Below are 18,610 nucleotides of genomic sequence, written 5' to 3'. Positions count from 1 at the left end.
CACTCAAATATGTCGCGATTTTCTCGGCTGTGTGAAACCAACCTCAGAAAGAAGCAATGTGTTACTAATGCCACACAACCCCTATAATAAAAGAAAAAAAAACGTTCCAAATTCTTCATCGTTAAACAGGATAAACGTAAGCCTTCCAGAAACAATGCTAGGAGACATAAGAAACCTGTACTTTATGGCCTCAATGAACGAGTCTCTGAAATAAGAGATTGGTTTTTATTATCATCATACGTATATTCTCCAGGACGAACCATGGTAGAACAATGATAAAATAGGTAGTTCTGTAACATCGCTCTCTAAACTTTTTAGAACTCTTTAATAAACTATATTTTAAAACAAAGTGCAATTTTTATTTTGCTTCTCGGTCTCGTAGTTGTTGAACTCCGGTCTATTTTTTGCCTTAAATCCAGCAAATTTAACATTTTCTGTAATACAGACATGCATTTAAAAAAACAAAACCAAAAAAAACGTAACTTAACAGCTCTGTGGTAGAAAGTCCGTCTGATGTGGCGCAATGTCTACAAGTGAATTCTCAAAGAGGCCAACGTACGCAAAAATGAAAAGTCGTCACAATTAGTTTAATGAAGTGCACAGAATAGCGATCAATCATATCAATAAAATAAAACAATTATTTTTTGTTTTTTGTCTTCTTTTTTTTTTTTTCTTTACATCAAATGTGCTTTATTTCCTCCACAGGTATTCTGTTAAATAAAGCACCATATATACTGCCAGGCCACAGCTAGAGAGGATTCTTTACAGAATCAAATTTCTTGTGGTTTAGTACAAGTAAACTTAATTTTGATAATAAGAACCACAGATTCGAGGCAACTGCCTCTATTATAAGGTACAAAACTGGCACAGAGGACACCATATTATACACGGTAAAAATGACAAGTTTAAATTACATCATATTGGGTTAGGGGCCCCCCCTAATATTTCAAGCGGCCGTATAATGAAAAGCCACTACAGCGAACCTGAATTACATAAAACATAACCATTATGATTGGCCTTTACAAAGTGTACTGCAGATGCAACTTTTGTTTTTTGACTTCTGCCTGACCAAGAATAAAGCATATAAATCTATCTTGCCATCCAAGCAGAAAGCACTTGACAAATTGAAGCACAAAAAAAACAAAAAACAAAAAAAACCCCTGCAAAATGTATACAAACAGCTTTAAAAAAAAAAAAAATAATAATAATAAAAATAAAGACTTAAAAGCAGACATGCTACAACTAATGTCAAGAAGCAGCTTTGTTTTCTTTTCCCAATATCCTTGAGACCACTAAGATGGTGGACTCGATGGTCCTGCACAGGGTATCTAAAATGTCATTTTGTTGAATATGACTAAAAAGTCCCCTGGAATGCTCACAATTTAGTGACAGGCTGAGCTCCTGACTGTCCTGCGTGGGCGATGGCTGGCCATCACATCCCCGTAAGTCTGCCAAGTCAGCCAAAACAGCAGATATGGAAGTGGAGGGGAGCTCGCTGTCTTCCTCCATTACGTTCGTCTCTTTAGGACTCTGGAGTTCTTTTATTTCTTTCCCATCTTCATATTTAGCGCTACCGCCGGGCTGATCATCCGTTGGTTGTGGCCGTGCAGGTAGCAGTATGTCTTCAGTAAATGAAGAGGACACTTCTATTCTGTATTCTTTAGCAGGCAAAGGAGAGGGAGATGGAGGATCTTGTTCTGTTCCTGGGTCGATGATGGAAGAGTCTCTTGTCTCATTGTCAGATGTGCTTGTGGGTGTGGATGCCTCACGTTCGTTTTTCAAATCGCCTATACAACTGTCTACCATGTGATCCTCATCACTGCTAACCCGCCTCCGCTTTACTGGTGTAGCACCTTCATCATCTAAAAAGAAATACCATATTAAGCAGATTTAATGTTAATAGTGCTCATAGTGATGAAATTTCCAAAAGCCCTTCTGGACTGCACTTCATTCTTGACTAACTCGATGTTACTCAAGCCCCTCACCAAACTTATCAATCACAATCAACGGCTTTGTACTTTCTCCAGTCCCAAATGTCTCCGTGTAACATTTGATTCTGCCCTGTTCTATAAACACCCCCTCCCATTACCTCCAACTCAAAGCATCTCTCGGGTACGATTGCCTCTACTCCAAATCAAAAGAAATGCTAGTACATGCCTTCAACATCTCCCACCTAGACTACTGCAACATCCCTCTCTGTGTGGCCTCCCACCTAATGCTCTTGCACATCTCCAATCCATCCTGAACTCAGCTATGGCTAATCCATCTCTTACGTCATTACTCCTCTGTCAATCTCTTCACTTGCTGGCAATTATCCACAGAATTCCATTAAACTATCATACAAGGCTGTCTACAATCTGTCCCCTCCAAACATCTCTGATCTAACATCCCGAAACTTTCCCAGGCGTAATCTCCAAAACTCACAAGACCCCCGCAACCTACTATCCTCATCTGCTCCTCACACAGCTGTCTCCAGGATTTCTTCAGTGCTTCACCTATACTTTAGAACTCGCTACCCCAACACATCAGAATCTCCAAAAGGAACCTGAAACCGTTCCTCACCAAAAAGCCCCCAACCTACAGTAACCCTATGTTAGCACCTTCTACCCTCACCTACTGTCTCCTTCCTCCTTTCCCTGTAAATGGTAAGCCCTAGGGGACCAGGGTGCCGTGTCCCCCTCTGCATCAGTTTGCAGCTCATTTAGTTCATGTTTGGAGATAGATGGATAGGAGATAGATGGATATGAGATAGATAGGACATATACCATGTGTCCTGCCACATACACAGCCAACTGTATTTAAGAGGATCTGGGAATTTTGGGGAAACGTATTAGGAGCGGCATCTTATAAAAGAGGAGCATGGCTCTCATGTATGGGGCGCATTTCTAAACCTCTGTCTTCACAAAAATGTATGCCAGGTCTGACCTCGCATATATTATACCAGTTTCTAGTAAATTATTTATAAATTTGTTGGCCCATTTTAAAGTCCGGGGTGGCCACACCACCTCCCTTAAAGTCACAAACTTTTGTGAAAATTCCTACATGTGCAAAGATATGCAACTTTAAGCTGCAAACTGGCCTAAACAGGTTTATAAAATGTTCACCCATGTGTGCACAATGGATTTGCTCACCTTTAGCTTTACCTTCTTTGGATTCTTGCTCTTGTAATGAATTTCTTTGCTGCTGGCAGGCTCTGCATTTGCTCAGCAGATCCTGCAAGGTTGGTATTAAGGCTGTGTTCAACTGTTTTGGAGTGTGAACTGAAAGGAGTAGAATCAGTGCTCTAAGATCCTAAAACATAGGATAGTACAGCATGTAAATATATACTTTATGTAATCAGAACCAGAAAAATCTTAACTTACAATGTAGATTAATGGACCGGAAGACGAAGAGTAATTCACATGTCATAGAGGTCATCAAGGATTATAAAATAACTAAATTTGCAAATCATCTTTCGAGGGGGGAATCAGAGACAAAAGTTGCTTAGCATAAAAAAGACCCTATAATGTTAAATCTGGACTAATACTCCCTTTAACAGTAGAGCATGGGTAGACATGTTGCTTACATCTGAACTGTCTACATGATGGATACTCTTGAATGCTAGGTCATGTCAAGCAGAGAGTATGTACGTTTCTCCCTACTTTCCAGTACCTGAGTAAAAACTGTAGTGCAAATTGCCAACTGCACGACAAGCAAAAATAAAACAGGAAAGATGATTATGTGCTTAATAAGGGCTTTTTCAAAGACAAATCAAATCAAGCAGGCCAGACTACGACAAAGATTGAAATTCTGTAATGGACAAAAGCCAAATATACAAAAATGTCGAGGGCAGGCGGCCCGCGGGTTGGACAGCTTCCATTGACTTTAATGGAATCCGCAGGAAAATGGAGTATGGTGCGATTTATCATCCGTGAGCGAAAACTGCAAATGGTTTCCGCTTGTGGGCATGAAGAATCATTTTTGCATAGCATTCTATGGACGGTATTTGCTGCGGATTCCGGAGGCGGTCGTCCGCTCCAGATTCCGCAATTCATATCCATCCGTGTGCAATCACCCTTATTCATATATGTCTAGCAGAAGTAATGGGGAAACAGCACAAGAGTTATAAGAAAAGAAGCTCCAGTCCAGCCATTTCAAGGGGAATAAGAGTATTTAGTAGAAACGATGTGTCCGGAGGGATGACAGGTCCGCATTAACAGGTTGTTGCTATAAGTCAATGATATTCTTACTAGGGATCTGCAAACACATTTAATGTATGAGATGGAAAGCCATCATCAAGAGGATAGAATGGGTCATTTGGACAGACACTGGCACTCCAAATTGAAAGAACGTTGCAAATCAGGAATCCAATGAAAATATGACTTTCAACAAGATTAGTAGTAGAAGAAACAGATAGATATTCTCTTACCCCATTTAAAGTGCTGCTTGCTTTGGAAATTTCAATTCTGCTGATAAAATCAGACTCCACATTTTGATACTGATTGATGAGATGCGTAATTATCGTGTTAATGAGACTTGCACAATTTGTTTCAGAAAAAACCTGACTTTGAACCTGTAAAAAGGGAACAATTATAGATTTATGTACTACGTTAGCAAAATTAAAAACTTTTCCAACTCAAGAAGCCTCAAAAGGACGTTCTGCTGCTCGAAGTAATGGTTCTGCGAATAATAAACTGCATTGTTGAAAATCAAAGGGGACAAAAAAAAAATAAACATTTGTAGCTTGATTTGCATAGCTAAAGCCCCAGATGCCGGCAACTTTGCCAAAAACATACTAATAGATGAACTTAGATTGGGAGCCTACATGGGGACAGTGTCCAATGTGAGTGATGACAACCTGTATACAACAGTGAAGAATAGGCTGTAGAAAGGAGTGTAACTGTAAATGCAAATTCAAATTCACCTACCTACGAGCAAGTAAAAAATAGACATAAAAATACCTACCTTTACTAGAAAATGGGTCAGGAATGTGTAGACCACGTTATTATTGAGGAACACGCGCTCATCCATCAAAATACTTTTAATGTATTCAGCGAAGACTGGATCCTCACACAGCAGCTTGATGCAGTTTTTTGCCAGTGGAGACTAAATTTCCCGGAAGAAAGAAGAATTTATATTTCAGGTGTGTTCTCATGTCGAAGATTTGCTGCACATTTTGTCACATGCTTTGCTGCAAATCTGCAGAATTCACCCCTTCAATTAGAGTTCAATCGAAAAGAGTGAAATCTGCAGCACATCTGCAACAAAAAACAGCAGCAAATCCACAACATATGAAGGTTATAAAGCTAATTTGGTTTACCAAACAGAGTAACATCCTTCCATGTATTTAGATCATAGACCAATCAATAATAATATAAACCACCTGCCCAATACTGTGCTGGTTCCCATCATACCGCCAAAGCAACTCTGACCTATCAAAGCACAGATTCCAGAAGATCTCTGAAGGCGTCCTGTGGTATCTAGCACCAAGACGTAACCAGTGGGTCCTTTAAGTCTGGAAAATTGTGAGTCGGGCCAACAGATCCGACTTATTTTTCCAGCAAATCCCACAGATGCTCAATTGGACTGACCGCTGGTGAATCTGGGAGGCCAAGTAAACTTAAGCGGTCATGTTCCTCAAACCACTGTTGAATGCTTTTTGCCGTGTGACAGACACATTGTCCTGCTGAGAGAGGCCACTGCCATTAAGGAATTGTGCTGCTAAGAAGGGGTGCACTTCGTTTGGAACAGTGTTTGGGCAGGTCATAACTATTAAAAGTAACATTCACACGAATGCTGGGACCCAATGTTCCTCAACAAAACTTGGCTAGGTCCAGTTTAGATAATCACGAATACCCAATGTAGGTACTTTTGGTTGTGGATGAAGCAGCATGGGCACTCTAGTCAGTGTGTGACAGAGGAGTGCAGCTTGCTGTGCATGGATCTGTTTGTTACAATAGCCAACATTAAAACAACCCTCTGGTTCACACTCTGGCTGACCCAAGCAGTCTATGCATTACATAGACAATATCACTCGGCCAATTCGACAACAGTCGCCGGTCACCGGAGGTCACAGAAGCCAGATCCAGAACGACTGCCTTTCATTTAAAAGGTTGGTTGTCTTATCAGTAGATAACACTTAAAGATAGGTCCCTTTACACAGAACAGACCATCGCTCCTGTGCTTCCAGACAGGAGTAGGTCGGAGATCTCTTCTGGCTGTCCACCTCCATTCAGATGAACTCCCCGTTTACACAGGCTCAAAGTCCCTTGGTTTAAAGCTGTGTGTACACGTGACAACTTATCACCAAAATGTGTCATTTCCAGTGATTATTCAATAATCACCCCGTGTAATGGTACCTTGATCTTGATGGACACTTGCTTGGGATTTTTGAGTTTGCACATTCAATGTGTGTTCTTATTTGCATATAGAAAATAACTGAACTTGGGTCACATGCGGTAACAGAGGAACAGCAAAATTGGTTTGGCTCCCAGCATACGGTAAACCTACTTCATATACTTAAGTTGTTTTATACCTTTACGGCAAGTTACTGCATGTTTTCTATTGGAAGCTTACTATAGCATACCTGCGTTTGGCATAACTCAGTCCAAAGTTTTGGAAACAATGCAAGGTGCAAGGAGAGCCCTTCATATGCAATCAGGACACCTGCAAAGTAAATCCGTATTCATATCAATGCATGCTTATATACAAATAATAAAAGCTGTATATGTTTAACCCTTTATAAGGAATCCACTTTATTCAGAATGTGATTATTTACTGGTCAAGATGGTTACATGTGAAAGATCATAAACTCCAATATAATGGCACAACTGTTTTTTTTTTTTGTGTGTGTGTGTTTTTTTAGGACAAAGTGTATGAAATATTTATCTGTTATCTTAACCTGGGATGCGTCTTGTAGTCAGGTGTGTCTTATAGTTCAAAAACTACAGAATGTCATTTTTACTGCACCATGAATAGCATAAAAACAAAACCTCCCCAAAAATGGTGCAACTGCTTTCCCCACTTTTATGGTATATTAGTTGGTGCTATTAAAAAAAATTTACAATGTTTTGAAAATTTTTTAAAATTGTCTAACTCATCCCGCAAAAGGTGAGCCCTCATATGGCTAAGTCGATAGAAAAATACCAAAGGTATGATTTTTTAATTTTCGTTTTTACTTTCGTGCTTTGTTGTGTTTATAAGGCACAACACTTGTCAAAGCCTTTGTATAGCGGATATCCCCGTTGTCAGGGTTAGTGGAGCTTTGCTAGACAGGCTGAACTAGATGGACATGGTCTTCATTCGGCCTTACGAACTATGTTACTCAAAGAGCGATGGATTAAGTGCAGAGAGGAATTGAAAGCTACAGCTGGTCAATGAGTTTTGTGCTTCAAACTGGGCACCTCGGCAGGTCAGTCCCCTGTGTCTGGTTCGGAGCGCCAAACGTGTTGTCCAGCTGTAACTTGTAATCCTACATAATAGAAAGGCTTTTCTGCTCACTACATCTGACAGCACTGTGGGCCAACTAGCCTGCACTGTATTTCTCGCCCATAATGACTACAGCTACTCTTCTCATTTTCCTTCCCCTGGGTATAAGAGGTCTGGTGAGCGGATTCTCTAATGTCATTGTTAGTTTGGGACTCTTTGAATACAGTACATGTGATTACCGCTGATAATCCATTAGTGAGCGGCCCTAATTCATTATCTTCTCTAGAACAAGGTATTGCTAGAACTTACTTAGCTTAATCAAAGCTTCAGTAAACTTTTCACAATTGATTGCCACGCGGCAAAGGAGATGGATAAACTGGTGATATGAAGACAAGTAATCCAGCAGCATGCGGTCATATACTTCATCTTTACCCTAAAATCAAAAAGGTAAGTAAAACTGTAAAGAAAAACAAAAAGGCATGGCAATCTTATCAAATAGTTCAAGGGGGTGGGGTGGGGGGGGGGGGGTCAGAATACCACAGGTACAGGTCATGCCACTAGGAGGTTATTGCTTTTTTCCTACAATCAATAAATTAAAAGGGATTTTAGGGTAATAAATGTATAACTTTTTCAGCTTTCTAATATATACTTTGCTCCAACTCCTCACAATTTAAGATATTTCCTTGCTGTCAGTGAATGAAACCATTTATGTTTAAAACTGAAAACTACTCCTGATCACATGTAAATGACAAGCATACACATCTCGCTAATTGTGCCCAGATTCTCTCTCATTAAGGGCTTACTCACATGACCATATTTACACGGGTATTTAGCCGCATTAAAATAAAAATTAAATAAATCACCCAATTATTGCAAATATGAGAACCATTGGATTTCAAAGTATTCAGGTCAAGGATTTTTGACCGCGTAAAAAAAATCTGGCCGTGAAAAATAGCAGAGACGTGACCGTTTTCAGTCGCCAATTTTATACAGCGTGTGAAGAGATAGGACTTGCCCTATCTTTTGCCAAAACACCCAGGAAGCTCCCATAGACTTCAATGGAAACTGGAACAAAGTAAGGGGGAGGGAGTTACCCTGCATACAACGCTGGGAAAAGAAGACAGCTGAGCATAATTATAATTAACCATTACTGATCATTCCGAGCATTTTACAGAGATCGATGGTTTTCATCGCTTCTGCACATATATTTTTTGCCGATATGCAGCAGCGGTCTGCGTGAATGGATGCAAATACGCAAATAAGGATCAGGACTTGATCACGGCAAATCTTCATTCATGAGATTATATGGTACGTACGGGCGACCGTATAAACGCATACGGTCTGTGAAGGAGGCCTAAGAGCCACGCACCCACACCAGTGCAGGTTTCAGACTCTGAATGTAAACAGATTCCATTAATCAACTGCAAAAAAATCTTTCAAACTTTTAAAGAGGGTTTAAAGGGTCTTTTACACGATGCCCGGCAGCTCGACCCAGTGATGCTTACTCTAGTACTATTACAAAGGAGCGAGTATTCTTTGGCATCGCTCACAGCATAAAGATGGAGCCTCCATTCACAGTACGCAGACAGTCATTAAACAGTGAGCGACTGCGGTTCATAGGGAACGATGCGCTGTTCAGTTTTTTGGATGCAGAAACTGAACAATTCTCATTTAGACGCTGCATGCATATTCATGGGAAGATTAGCTTTTAGATTTCCATGGGAAAGATAATGGTCCTGGGTAAAAAGGCCATAACACACAATATATTAGAGAGTTGGGTAAAAAGTCAGTAAGCATCATTGTGTGACACCACAAGCAAACACAACAAGGGATCTAATCTATTGTATGTTCACCCACCTTGCTGGATTCAACCATTGTGGGCAAGAGGCACATATTGAGTTCTGGGCGGGGAGGACGGATATTGCTTTTTCCTCCTATAAGTTTCATATTTTCACGACATGGGAAGTAGGGACCAAGGGACACTGGGAAGGGGAAAAAAGGCAACAATTGTGAATATTTCTTCTATAACAGGTAAACATCCAGTGACTGCTCCTCTTTAAAAGGTAAAACCTGAAGTTTCCTTATCTTGCTATATTTTAGGCTGGGTTCACACGGAAATTCCGCTGCATTTACAGTAGCAGCAAAGTGGATGACATTTTGAAAATCTCATCCACAAGCTACGAAAAAACCTGCACAAAACCCATGCGGAAACTTCCTTGTAGCACGAAATTCAAGTCTACGACATGTCAATTGTATCGCTGTCTCCCCTGCGGAACTCACCACTTATCAATGAGGGGGAGAATTCCGCACCATTTGGAGGCAGGCATTCCGCGGCTAATCTGCAGCAGGATGTCCACTGTGGACATTCCGCCCCGTGGGAACCCAGCCCTATCTACTTCACAAGTTGATAACAGCATTCTCTTATTTGCTCTAGTACCAATAAACTCTATATGGAGATTTAATTAAGACAAAACAACTTACTTGGGATATTGCTATGATGGTATGTACAATGGTTGTGCTGTAGAAACGGAACCAACGTGTGCAAGAAATCATGGGGACTCAAGAGCACGAGCTCCTTTAGGACATCTAGAATCAGAAGCAACTTTAGGATTAGCACATCTGTTCAATACCACAAAGGGAAGGAAAGAAGAAACCTTGTGTCTAATGTGCAGGGAAAGACAAGTAACAACACAGTGTTATTTCAGGCTTTCCAAATGAATTAAGTTCTATGAAAAGTGTCTCCATTAGGCAGATACCGTGTTTCCCCGAAAATACGACAATGTCATATTAATTTTTGCCTCAAAAGAGGCACAGTGTTTTATTTTCAGGGGGTGCCCTATAATACTTACCTAGCAGGCAGCGTTCGGGTCAATCAATCACAGCTATTCATTGAATGGCTGCGATTGGTTAATCGAGCGCCAGCGTTCACTGACTGATGAGTGGCGCTCGATTAACCAATCAGAGCATTAGCTTGCTGGAGGCAGGGTATTCAAGCCCCACTACCAGGAAGAACTGCTCTGTCGGCGTGCAGGAGGGCACGGAAGCTTGCAGCAGCCGAGCGTGAGAGACCTGAACACCAGCTGCAAGGTGAGTATTTTGTTTTTTATATGTAGTGTAGCTAGGGCTTATTTTCAGGGGAGGGCTTATATTTCAAGCTCCCCGAAAATCAGGGTAGAGCTTATTATAGGGGGAAACACAACAGGAGTCAAACTAAAGTGGTCCCTTCTAATCCCACCATTTTCTTCTTAACTAAAAGACTACTATAGGAAAATGCTTGTAATGACCATGTAATAAGATGACATTACCTATGCAGGCATTTCTAAGCTCTGGTGGACTGTAAGAATTTAATAGGGTTAAAAGCTTGTGAGCAAATTCAATTCTTTCCTGCCACTGGATGAGCGCCTGCTTCACATCTGCGGAAATATTAAGAATTTATTTAGGACGAACACTTCATAATCATCATATATCCACATTTATATTATATGTAATAGGTCCGTTTACACCAAATGATATATTGTTCGAACGAGTCAACGATGTCAGTTCGCTCAAGCAGCCTGTTTATACAAGCAGATACATCGTTGGCTCATTCAAAAGAGAAGTTATTCATTCAGTCGTTCACAATTGCTGTATAAAAGTGAATGAGAACGACTGAAAAAGCGCTATTTAAACGGAAAGGTTAGTGACTGCGCCAACGATGATTTTTATGCCTGCATACAATGGACAACGATTGCTCATTTGAACGATCGTTCAGTGTATACACGTCTACAGGCCAACATGTTACTCCCACCTTTTCTCTGAAGATAAGGACGCGTGGACTTGAGGACAGACAGGAATATGGACAAAAGCTCCACCAAGTCGCCAGTCACATGGCACGCTGTAGCTTCATGGTACATCATATGCAATGTGTTAAAAGACTGCAACAAGAAGTTACATAGGAAACAGATTAATCACTACAATAGCAAAACAGGTCACAATGACCAATATCAATGTGTGATGAGCAGTAGCTGTGTCATCGATAAATGTCCATACCATACTACATGTGAAGGACTAAATGTAGCAGACCACTATTACATACCCATACATAATTAACTGAACCATCAAACAACCTCCCGATTTTTTGTTTGTAAGAGCAACCACAGATATTTTTTCTTTTCTTTTAAGAATGATTATGCTTTTTAAAGGGGTATTCTTATCTCCGACATTTATGGAATGTCAACAGGATATGCAGATCCCAGATGGGTGACCCACATCTATCTTGAAAACTGCCCCCAACCTGGCTTACCTCCACTGCCTGAAGACAATGGAAGCTGCATAAACAGCACAGCGAGCTACTCTTTCCCCATCTCAGAGGGAACAGAACCAATGCAAGAAGAGACATTTCTGTGGTTTAAACCACTGGTGGCCGAGGCATATAGTTGGTATACAAACCATCAGACATGACTGGCTGAGCACTTTAATTCATGAAATTGTTAAAACTATATTAAAGGGGTTGTCCCGAGAAAGCAAGTGGGGTTAAGCACTTCTGTATGGCCATATTAATGCACTTTGTAATATACATCGTGCATTAAATATGAGCCATACAGAAGTTAATCACTTACCTGCTCCGTTGCTGGCGTCCCCGTCTCCATGGTGCCGTCTAATTTCAGCGTCTAATCTCCCGATTAGACGCGCTTGCGCAGAAGGGTCTTCTCCCTTCTCTTGGGTCTGAGCAGCATTCTGCTCCGCCCCCTTCTACGCGTCGTGTAGCTCCGCCCCGTCACGTGTGCCGATTCCAGCCAATCAGGAGGCTGGAATCGGCAATGGACCGCACAGAGCCCACGGTGCACCATGGGAGAAGACCCGCGGTGCATCGTGGGTGAAGATCCCGGCGGCCATCTTGGTAAGGTAAGTAAGAAGTCGCCGCAGAGCGGGGATTCGGGTAAGTACTAAACTTTTTTTTTTTTTAACCCATCCCTTGTGTTTGTCTCGTGCCGAACGGGGGGCCTATTGAAAAAAAAAAAAAAAAGCCATTTCGGCGCGGGACAACCCCTTTAAGTTCTAAGGATCCATTTACAAAGGATGATTGTTGGGTTCTTTGACTCCCAACAGTCATCCCAAACATTACTGCTCATCTGTTTTCCCACAGTAGCAATAATCGTTCAGTGAATAGAAGTGGAGTGAGCCAGACATCGCTTCCAGCTTCTCGTCTCCATTCACAGTAAACATAGAGTCCTTCATAGATGAACCACTGCTGGTTTACATGGGCCGACCATAGTTTGATTTTTTTTTTATGTCTGCATAAACAAAGCAAGCGAGCAAATGATTGTTCATCAATTAGTCGCTGGCAGTGTTTACACTGATTATCATCGTTCAGTTTAGCACGATCCAGTGTTAAACTGAATGATAATCGTTCCACGTTAAAAGGGCCCTAACTAAATCCACATTTTATTTACATAAAGCATCCCTATTAATAAAAATTTATATTCGCCTTGGACATTCATTTCTATATATCACATGCTTTAGCTAAGGTCGTTGCTTCAAGGCCAATAATCACATACGTCGTTTAATCGGCTTCTAATAAATTTACGATCATCATCCTTGAGCCCCATAAACTACATTATGGGGTTCAAAGGTGAGGGAACTGGGGGAATGTTTCATACCCACTAGGCACCCTGTTACAGCACAGTGTTGACGAGATATACGCGCGTAACAGCAGCTCAATTCTTTATGCACATGCACTTCCTATTAAGATGAATGGGAAATGCATGCACAGAAAGACTCAAGGTGCTGGCGCTCGTTGACTTTGTGGGGACACTGCGCTGGAACTGGGTAGCAGGTGAGTAAGAAAGATATTTTGACAGACCCCGTTCCCTCATCTCTGATCTCCATAAAATAGTTAACGGGGCTCAAAGATGATAATAGTGTCCTTTTGAAATTTGGGTTACAGTCTAACCCAGAAGGTGGAAAAACTGCTTTTGAGGGACATAATTGTATATATTTTAACATTTTTACATTATTATACCGTGTAATATTTCATAAACAGGCACTTTGTGGTGCATACAACATTACCTTGCATAAAATAGAACTATGTCTATTTATCTATATATCTATCAACATGTATCGAAAGCATCACTATGAAATAATAGTCAGTGTGGAATCTTGCATGGCTTACCTCTGTCATTAAGATTAAGCCTCTGTTAAATACAACAAGGAGCCTGTCTTCATCAGACTCTAATAATATTCTGAAGGCACTGCAAAATACACCAATATACCAGTTTACTAAGTCACATGTTACAACTAAATGTGAATAGGCTTTTAATGGCAAGTATATATTACACATCTAACCGCGGATATGTGAGAAAGCATATTCTCAAGGATGCTAGAGCCTGAAAACACAATAAAGAATGATTGGGAAGATCATAGGCAAATTGTACAACTTGGGTCTTTCCACTTAAATCGTCACTGTACTTGCAAAAAACTTAGCATAAAGCAATAGTACAAGGGAACAGGGGAAGCGTAATATGTCTTATCATGGAAAAATGCCTTTCACTTATCAAGCTCCTTACTGACTCTCCCCACCACAAACTTTTCACTCAGTCTGAAATCGCTGCTAAATCCAGCTTAAAAAACAGGACTAACAATTCACTAATAGAGCTGATTACATGCAGCACCTGGAAGGCTATGTAGAGGGGAAGAGGGTTGAAACAAGTTAGAAATAAGCAGTGAGACACACAGTCGTGCTATTGCAGCTAATAGTGTTTTACTGGCTCACAGCTAGTGTAGTCACATCTACACTGCTCAGTACTTCTCTATAATGTCCTCCATATCAAGGGGCGTGAAGAGGGCAGGATCACCTCTGCTTTCCGTATGCTGTGTGGGGAAACATCACTGCAGCTAGTCTACACCCAACAGCTCAGGGAAAAACTGACAATTAGAGACCGGGCCAGCAGAGGAAAAAAATGTAGAATAGAAATTGAATAATGGCCAGAAATAGTGCTATCTATCTACAGACACATACATACTTATCCTAAAAAGTAATTTGAGTAGAAAGTTATGCTTTAAGGTCCTCATGCAGGTTACATGAAGGTAGGTCGAACCAAAAGTTTTCTATGGAACTTACCAACCATCTGATGTGTGTAGGGAGCATGTTGAATTTCAAAACCTGATCATATTTTTTTTAAAAGTTGTTAAATCATACAAGAGTTGTCTGGCCGTTGCTAACTCTCCTCTAAACACTGAAAACACAGGCACATTCAACCAAACAAACCATGCATGTGTATGGGTAGCCAGCAAGAACAGCTTCCGCCAACTGGAGGAGGTGGGTCAACACCCAAGGCTTAATACTACATTGCTCTGAACATGTAATGTTGGCTCCATCCCAAGTCTGCAATGCATTCTCCTCTCCTACGATGGGTTGTTATGGGCTGTGTAGACAGTAATTTCGTGGACAACCTTTTTAAGTAGTTACCTTATTAATGTAGTCCAACAGGAGCGACCATCTAAGCAACGTAAATAGCAGCTTATAGTAGTTTTCTTAAACTGCTTGATATCCTCAAGCTCTTCTTCTCTCATGTCTGGTCTCTGAGCTACAAACAGCTGCATGAGGTTAAACAATTCTTCCACAGCCTGCAAAGGACACAAAAGGCAAATAAATAAACTATAGAATTTAGTTATATTGAACATAACTCATGTACTCGTTTCAGAAATCAACCTTCCTTGGCTCTATTAACATATGTCATAGAAATCACATTTAACAGAAATCATTAATGTGGCTCCAGAGTTGAAGCTCCCCTTTTAAAGACCATCATTAATAGACCAAAGTGGTAGACTACAGATTACCACAAAAGTGGCTCTGTTCTCCCAGATGTGGATGAGGTAAAAAAACAGGAGAGAGAAGGGTGGAGCAAAACCCATACGGTCGTGTTTGATGTGAAAGATGAATCTACAAATGTGGTAAAGAGAGTAGAATGAAGATTTCAATGGTGGAGGTGATGCCTGACCACCTAGGTGGGCGTAGATGAGCAAGAGAATAGGACTAAAGAGTGTTGGAAAATGGCCCCCTCTATCCAATCTCTCGCTCGAATAGGTCAGCTGCACCTCAAGAACATTGCAAGAATGCACCCCTTGCTCACCAGTGTGATTGTTCTCAGTAGGAGAAACCAAGTAATCTTGTAGATCTGATACCTTTTAATGGCTAACAAAAATACATGATGTTACAGCAAGCTTTCAGGGATATCGCACCCATTTTTCGGCTAATGAATGAAACTAGTTTGGATGTTATAATTATGTGCCATCCAAATTACAAGTAAAGCAGAATCAATCAGGACTAGTTTCAGCTCCTCATGAGCCTTGATCACCTCTGGAGGTGATCAAGGCTCATGAGGAGCTGAAACTAGTCCTCTGAACCTGTGACTTTTATATGCACAGACTACAATAAAAGGAGTTTTTATTCACGGCACTTCAAAGTTCCCACCTGATTGATTCTGCTTTACTTATAAACACCACCGGATCGAGTGGTTAATGAAGTATGTGAGTATACTCCTGCATGTGAAATATATGCTGCAAGCTGAAGTGGATAAGACGAGGTGAGACTTTTTCTGCTGCTATCCAAATTACACTCTACTGGCCAACACAGTACCAAACCTTTTTTTCATATTTCTCACCGCAGACACGCTAAAAAAGCTCACTGTTGCCCTCATCCGCTCTCGGCTCTATTATTGCAACTCTCTGCTGATTGGCCTTCCCTGCTCCAGACTCAACTCTCTCCAATCCATCCTGAATGCAGCAGCCAGGCTCATCTTCCTGTCCAGCTGCTACTCGGATGCCTCTGCCTTGTGCCAGTCATTGCACTGGATGCCCGTCAAATACAGAGTTCAATTCAGACTCACTACCTTTATCCATAAAGCTCTCCATAGCACCACACTGCCCTACATTGCCTCCCTCATCTCAATCCACCACCCAGCCTGCGCCCTCTGCTCCACTAGTGAAATCAGACTGAGCGTCCCTTTAATTTGAACCTCTCATTTCCGCCTCCAAGACTTCTCCAGAGCAGCACCAGTCCTCTGGACCGCGCTACCCAAAACTATCCGGGCAATTCCTGACACACTAAACTACAGACGTGCTCTAAAAACACACCTCTTCAGGGAGGCATACCATATCCCCTAAACGAAACCCTCTGTACTCCGCCTGATTACATGCTCCCTGTCCTAGTGACTGCAATCCCTGCTAGCGACAATCACCCGCCCCCTGCAGTCATACTGATTCCGCCACTATACGGCTTAAGTCTGACCATCGTCTGTGTGTATAGCATCCCACTCTCCCCCTCTTTATACTGGGCACATCTCCGGCTCCTTTACCTTCTGTATCACCCCACTATCTGTAGTATGTAAGCTCGTTAGAGCAGGACCCTCACCCTTAATGTCTCCATCAATCTATGACTATGTAACTGTGGTTTTTGTATCTGTTCTCCCCTGTTTTGTAAGCGCTGTGGAATATGTTGGCGCTATATAAAGATTATTATTCTCTAGCTTGGAGTGTTGCACCATTTTCCACCAGTCTTAAGTCCTATTTTTCTGTTCTCCCGGAATCCTAGATTTCCCCTATCCCAGAAGGCTTATGATTGAATCAATATCTCTAAAGATCAATTCAGATAAAAATACCACATGGAAAGACAACTAAAAGGGGTTGTTTCAGGAAGACGACCCCTGTGCATATACCTTAAAGGTATATGGGAGGTCCTAGTTTGCCACTTGGGATCTCTTTCCATAAGCTAGAATGGAGCGCCTCTCTAGTGGAGTTGAGCAACCATGTATTACACGGACGGCCTTTTATCTGAAAGGCTTCCATGTAATTATACATTTCCCTGTAGCAGCCACCAGATGAGGTTTTCTCCAGAAAAATCTGCTGTTTATCATATGGATCTGGGAACAGCTGCAATCTGAAAGAGACTGACTTTGGTGAAACAACTCCTTTTAGGCCTCCTTCCCACGAACGGATTTCCGCCGCGTAATTCGCGGCGAAAATCCGCTGCGTTGCCCGCAGCTATTAGGTTCTATTGAACCTAATAGCTCAGGGCACACAGTGCGGAATTCCACCGCGGAATTCCGCACCGTGAAATCTCCCGTTTTCACCCGCGGCATGCTTTATTTGCCGCGGGTGTACGCGCTGACGGCTTCCATTGCAGTCAATGGAAGCCGTCCGTTCACGCTATCTCCCGCTGTAACACAGCGGAAGATAGCGTGAAAACGCTTTCCTGCCTACCGCCGCGTGACGCGGCGGGCGTCATGTGACGCGGCGGCGGTTGGCGGGGAAACGTCATGCGGGACCCAGAACGGCAGATCCGCTGGTAAGTATGGGGTCTCTGGGGGGCGCCGTGACGGGCTTCGCCGCAGAATATTCCGCGGCGGAGCCCGTCACGCTCGTGTGCAGCCGGCCTTAAAGTGGCTTCAGACTATGCATTACTATAAAAGTGGCTTGAACTAATATGGTTGTCCTAGAACAGCTATGGATTGTTAGATATATGAAAGTTACCATTCAAGGAAGAACAAATCACACTCAACGAGCGTTCTACTACTTACCGCAGGATACTGGCTGGCATGTGGTGTGAGGTTTTTGAAGGCCCACTGAATGTTCTGGTGTGAGGCAAGCTGACGAGTGAAGGCAGGAGACTGCTCACAGCACATGCGAAGAATACCGTAATAGGCAGGCAGCATGCCACGATTGAAGAGCACCACATCTTGGTCATCATGGTCAGCCAAAATATAGTTAAAGGCAATGTTCTTGGTGACCACCGGGTTCTGAACAATAAGGCGCACATTCTCGGGACAGTCAACACATACGTTGTACCAGAAAGAAAGCAGTGCTTGTTTATTGTGGTTTGTAGCTATGGCCGGTTCAGACAGCTTGGGTTGGAAGAGGCTCCATAAATCCATAAAATATGTAGAGAACATGAGCTTTTCAGTTTTGGAAATCAAACAATAAGTCATAAAACTAAAATATGGTACCAGTTTGGTGGTACCATGCACAGCAGCATCAACATAGAGCTTTGCTCTAGAAAGGAGGCCAAGGAGGACATTGTACACCTGATGAAGCACAACGGTTGTGTCTGGACTAAGGGGCAGGTCTCGTGTAGGAATGTGAAGAGAACGCGTTGATCTGAACATCTGACGAAAGGAGTTACTTGGGATCAGCGACACTAGCAGGTAGGCAGCAGCTGCAGAAAGAA

General features: G+C 42.0%; 1 protein-coding gene across 1 annotated transcript in view; it reads right to left on the bottom strand.

The window, feature by feature from the left end:
* Positions 1 to 566: 566 nt before the first annotated feature.
* USP34 (ubiquitin specific peptidase 34) overlaps positions 567 to 18,610 on the bottom strand; it is a 127,701-nt gene continuing 109,657 nt past the window's right edge. The window contains exons 67-79 of the mRNA XM_066595726.1: positions 17,964 to 18,598; positions 14,855 to 15,012; positions 13,559 to 13,637; positions 11,195 to 11,321; positions 10,713 to 10,820; positions 9,889 to 9,993; positions 9,265 to 9,389; positions 7,717 to 7,840; positions 6,566 to 6,645; positions 4,945 to 5,085; positions 4,409 to 4,552; positions 3,132 to 3,291; positions 567 to 1,862 (exon numbers count right to left, since the gene is read on the bottom strand). Coding sequence (XP_066451823.1) covers positions 1,249 to 1,862; positions 3,132 to 3,291; positions 4,409 to 4,552; positions 4,945 to 5,085; positions 6,566 to 6,645; positions 7,717 to 7,840; positions 9,265 to 9,389; positions 9,889 to 9,993; positions 10,713 to 10,820; positions 11,195 to 11,321; positions 13,559 to 13,637; positions 14,855 to 15,012; positions 17,964 to 18,598 — 2,600 coding nt within the window. The 3' untranslated portion in view covers positions 567 to 1,248. The remainder of the gene's footprint in view (positions 1,863 to 3,131; positions 3,292 to 4,408; positions 4,553 to 4,944; positions 5,086 to 6,565; positions 6,646 to 7,716; positions 7,841 to 9,264; positions 9,390 to 9,888; positions 9,994 to 10,712; positions 10,821 to 11,194; positions 11,322 to 13,558; positions 13,638 to 14,854; positions 15,013 to 17,963; positions 18,599 to 18,610) is intronic.

Source organism: Eleutherodactylus coqui, chromosome 3 (assembly GCF_035609145.1).
Source record: "Eleutherodactylus coqui strain aEleCoq1 chromosome 3, aEleCoq1.hap1, whole genome shotgun sequence".
NCBI classification, from domain to species: Eukaryota; Metazoa; Chordata; class Amphibia; order Anura; family Eleutherodactylidae; genus Eleutherodactylus; species Eleutherodactylus coqui.
The sequence above is the reverse complement of the archived record's forward strand: the minus strand, read 5'-3'. Positions and strand labels throughout refer to the sequence as shown.